Source organism: Propithecus coquereli, unplaced genomic scaffold (genome assembly GCF_000956105.1).
Source record: "Propithecus coquereli isolate 6110/MARCELLA unplaced genomic scaffold, Pcoq_1.0 Scaffold22, whole genome shotgun sequence".
NCBI classification, from domain to species: Eukaryota; Metazoa; Chordata; class Mammalia; order Primates; family Indriidae; genus Propithecus; species Propithecus coquereli.
Window position 1 is genome coordinate 5,128,061 of NW_012147189.1, and position 4,763 is coordinate 5,132,823.

Here is a 4,763-nt window from a genome sequence, read left to right on the forward strand (position 1 = left end):
AAGCAGACAATGAAGATTTGTTTTGAACCAATTAACTTTTGCTTGACAGTGAAGATGAATTTATATAGCCTATGTAATAAATCCGATTGGGCCAACTGAAATGTAGAATTTTAATTTCAAAACTTCTATTTACTTACAAAAATTAATATAAGGCATTGAATGTAATTAAGGCATGTTACTGTATGTAACACAGCAAGGATTTATCACAGTATATAAGGAATTATTTCTTAAATAATGCTAATCTGTACATGTATAACACTTTTTATCAAACTACAAAAGTGCTTTCAAATATCAGAGGCAAATATGATAGCTTTAAAAACAGAAGCAGAGGTGAGGTTAAAAAAGGCTCTATCTTAAAGCACTCTTTAAGAGACAAAAATTACCTTTAGGTCTTGACCTATTCCAGTGTTCTAATGACTAGATGGCAACTTCCCAACCATAACACATTATTTTGGGGGCTTAAAACAATCTGTTTCTTAGCTTGTTAAAGAAATTATACATTATGTTCCAATTTCTGTTTCTACTTACGCTTTCATAGCATGTGCTATGCATGTTTTTAAAGTTTCAAAATGGTGTGTTAAGTATGTGCTATCGTAAATAATTTTAGAATCAAATTTTTTTGCAACTAAATATTTTGGTGGTTCACAGCAGTAAATTTTTTTCAGTTGCAGACATCTGATGCTATCATTATTCTGCTTCATAAATTTAACATTAATAACCTTAAACTAAAAATACTTAAAAAAATAAAAATTTAAACATAACTAGTCTTGAGTAAGAAAAATGACACATCTTCTAAAACTTCCTAAGCACACATTTAAATTCATTTCTGCTTTAAGCACTGATACATCAGATTTATGGAATGACTGCTCTCAACATCAACAACCAGAACTGTAGAGATTTTATACACAATCCACTAGTAAATGGTTCAAAAATTTTTCAAAAGGTGAAAAACAAAAGCATCTTCAATTCCCTAAATTCTGCCTTTGAAGTGGTTATTGAATATAATTGATTCACCACATTCCAGATACACACGTGATCACTAACAGTTACCATGAGTTAATTGCTATGTTTTGTGTTGAGCAGCAGGTGACTGAGAATCTTGACTATATAGTTTATGATCATCTTGTTGGCCAAAGTGTATCCCTTTAGTTGGAGCAATTCCATTTTCCACTTCTCTCTGCTGTGATGGGGGTGTGATTCCTGAATGCAAATGTGAAGAGTCCACTGTTGAATGGTGACTAACATCTACCCTAGCTAAAATTTCATAGTACAGCAAATAAAACACTGGCGTTATTATACCTACTATCAACATTATCACTACAGCTGTCCACCACCCTATTCCCCAGTCTGCTCCATAATAGGGATCCTTACGTTGAGTGCTTTTGTTATCTGGTTCAAAACGTATTTGTTGTGCTGTTAAAGCCGACACTACCTCGTTAAGGTTCTCTCTCTTGTTGTCTGTACACTTTACTATTTGTTCTATGTCTCGGTCTACTTCTTTTAAAAAGCTACCAGCTGACTCCGTGGAAGAAAGAGAATCATTAGCTGACAAAATTTCCTGTTGTTCTGTAGAGTACTGAACAGATGAATGACGTGAAGCCTGTCTTCCTTTTGGAGGACAAAGTGTTTCAGTCAAGGAACTAAACTTTTTTACTGGAATTTTGATAGACCTAAGGGCAAAAAAGTCTTGATCGCTGATGAGATTGTTAACCCTCTTGATATCTGCTACCTGTGGGGGGGAAAAAAAAGCAACATTCAACTGAATTCTAAATTAAAATAGAGCAACACTCATTCATCTCAGTTACTTATGAAGAAAAAAAAAGTTGAGCTTAATTATTAGTTTGATAAAGCTACCACATCCAGAGAGATTTTAATTTTATTTGTAGATGAGAAGTCTACAAGCACTTTTTGATCTGCCAATCTTAGGAAATCACCAACTACTTTTTATTATCACCCATATATTAGTAACACTAATGCTGGCCATTTAAGTATAATAGATTCTAGGATCCTTCGCTGTTTCCTTTCGTGCATCACACACAAATACTACAGTTCTGCTGCTTGTAAACAATTTGTAAAGGAAGGATTACAGATACTTATGTTCTTTATTCCAATTTGACAACCAGAACATAGGCAAATGTTAACTTACCCAACTAAAACAACCATATTTTATCAAAACTAAGATGCCATCGACTCTGAGATACAGCATTATTTTATGTATCTCTAAGAGAACAAAACGCAACCAAATATATTGAAGATGCCACCATTCAATTTCAAAGATATTAAAATGCGTGGAAAAACATATCCTTTCTAATAAAATATGACAATTTATCCCCAACTTGTCTTCTGAAGCTATTTTTTCCCCAAACTTCTCAATGTAAATACATTATTCAATTACCTTCATTTTTATAAGCTTTCCCAATTTATATTATATATTCTTCAACGTGTTTGCATATCCTATCCATGGTAGGACATACTTGTCTGTATATCCTATGTCATTTTGATGGGAGAAGAGGGGAGTGTTTCTCAGGTCACCAATCAGTCAGACTTTCCCACCACTTTTATTAGTCCCATTCATCACTTCCATTAATGCTTTAATTAAAGCCCTTCCTAATCATGTACCACCCGACTGACATCAGACGGCTTAACTGCATCTAGGATGAAAGTTAGATTTCTGGTTAGGTCAACTCCATGGATAATCATACCATTCACTGAGACATGGAACACTGTAGAGATCGAGAAGAGGATAAATGCAGATGTCAGACATGTTGGCTTTGAGGTACTTGAGATACACAGTGGAAGACGTTCAGTAGGCAGTTGTAGATATGTCTGAAACTAAGAAGTATGATCTTGGGTAGAGATACAGATTTGTGGATTATCAGCAAAAATGAAGTCACAGAATAGACAGATTTACTAGAAAAAGATCAGGAGAAAAAGGTGACAAGAGCCCAGAGGAATGCCAACATTTGAGGAGAATGTTGAAAGAGAAATCCACAAAAAAGATTAAGAAAGAGTAGCCAGGGAGGCAATACAGGACGGTGGTTAAAAGCATGGATATCTGGGTTTGCAGCACAGCTCTGACACCTTCTAGCTGTCTGATCTGGGGCAAGCTGTTTAACCTCTCTGCCCTTCAGTTTCCACACCTGTAAAGTGGCAGTAATAAAACTACCTACCTTTATGATGGGATTATTAAGGAATTAAAATGTATGTAGAACACTGACAACAGTGATACACAGTATGTTATATAAATGTCGTTAATAATAGGAAAACCAGAAACCTGCAGAGTCAAAGTCAAGCAAAGAGGGTTTTTAGGAGACAGCAGTGAACAGAATCAACTGTAGATTAGTGATCAAGTACAATGAAGACTGAAAGAGATCAAATTGGAAAAATGCCCTTGGAGTGTTTATGTGGGGAGACTAGGGGGAAAGGATTAAAGAATAACAAGATGATGGCCGGGCGCGGTGGCTCACGCCTGTAATCCTAGCTCTCTGGGAGGCCGAGGCAGGAGGATTGTTTGAGCTCAGGAGTTCGAAACCAGCCTGAGCAAGAGCGAGACCCCGTCTCTACTATAAATTAGAAAGAAATTAGTTGGACAACTAAAAATATATAGAAAAAATTAGCCGGGCATGGTGGCGCATGCCTGTAGTCCCAGCTACTCGGAGGCTGAGGCAGAAGGATTGCTTGAGCCCAGGAGTTTGAGGTTGCTGTGAGCTAGGATGACACCACGGCACTCTAGCCCGGGCAACACAGTGAGACTCTGTCTCAAGAAAAAAAAAAAAAAAAAGAATAACAAGATGAAACAGTAAAGATAAAGGGCGCTTTGTCACCTTACTACCTTGACGCTGTTTTGTCTTAAAGCAAATGAAGATTCACTGACAAGCCCCAAAGCTTGACCCCACTCTCTGAATACTCTTTTGCTTGGTATTGTATATTCTTACTAATAACTACTCAATACTGTTTCTGAACTAGGCTCCCAAGGTTTAGTGTCTACCTAGGTTCTCTCTCTAAATATCCCTATAATGTTTTCTACATTATGCTAACTTCCTTGGTTGCTTTCAATATTCCAACCTTGGACTTTTCATTTGTCTCACCACTGTTTTGTAACAGGTATATTTTTGATAACTCTTAAGACTATTTATAGGTGGACTATAGCACTAAATATTTACTGTATTTTAAAAATGATGATAAACCCTTTTGTAAGGTTAATCTTTTTTTGCTAGTTGGGCACCCATCAAAACGGAGCACTCCTTAACTCCCTAATTCTTTTGTATCAACTTTCCCACTACCGTGGCCAATGCCATCTCTCCTCTAAAGTTAAGTTAATCACTTTTCATCATTCTTCAACTCAAATAAGGAATCAGCTGATATATACTGTGATTTCCACCCAAATACATTTTTCTATCAGCTTCTTCTTTATCCTTATCACAAATATTTTAGTCTAAGCTTTGATAATCTTCATTTGAATTATTCCAATAATCTTTTTATTGGGTCCCCTCCAACTCACCAGCAGGCTAGTCCACCATTTCGCACCACTCCTGTTAAAACCTTCCAATAACAGTGCTCTCTTACTATATCGATCAAACCGTTCCTCAGTTGTCTCAAAGAGCTTCATCGCAATCAGTCTGTGCTACCTGTTTCTGAAACATCTATTAAAACTCCCTTTGTTGTTCACCTTATTTCCTCCTTGAAATCTTCTTCACACTACTGTCACACACCTGACACACTTTCTTCTTTTCATTTCATTGGAAATATAACTCATTTTTAAT

The 4,763-nt window shown here is 36.2% G+C and overlaps 1 protein-coding gene across 1 annotated transcript in view; it reads right to left on the reverse strand.

Annotated features, from left to right (window-relative positions):
• Nucleotides 1-813: 813 nt before the first annotated feature.
• The window catches only part of LYSMD3 (LysM, putative peptidoglycan-binding, domain containing 3), an 8,559-nt gene continuing 4,609 nt past the window's right edge, over nucleotides 814-4,763 (reverse strand). Inside the window, exon 3 of the mRNA XM_012644760.1 lies at nucleotides 814-1,729. Coding sequence (XP_012500214.1) covers nucleotides 1,064-1,729 — 666 coding nt within the window. The 3' untranslated portion in view covers nucleotides 814-1,063. The remainder of the gene's footprint in view (nucleotides 1,730-4,763) is intronic.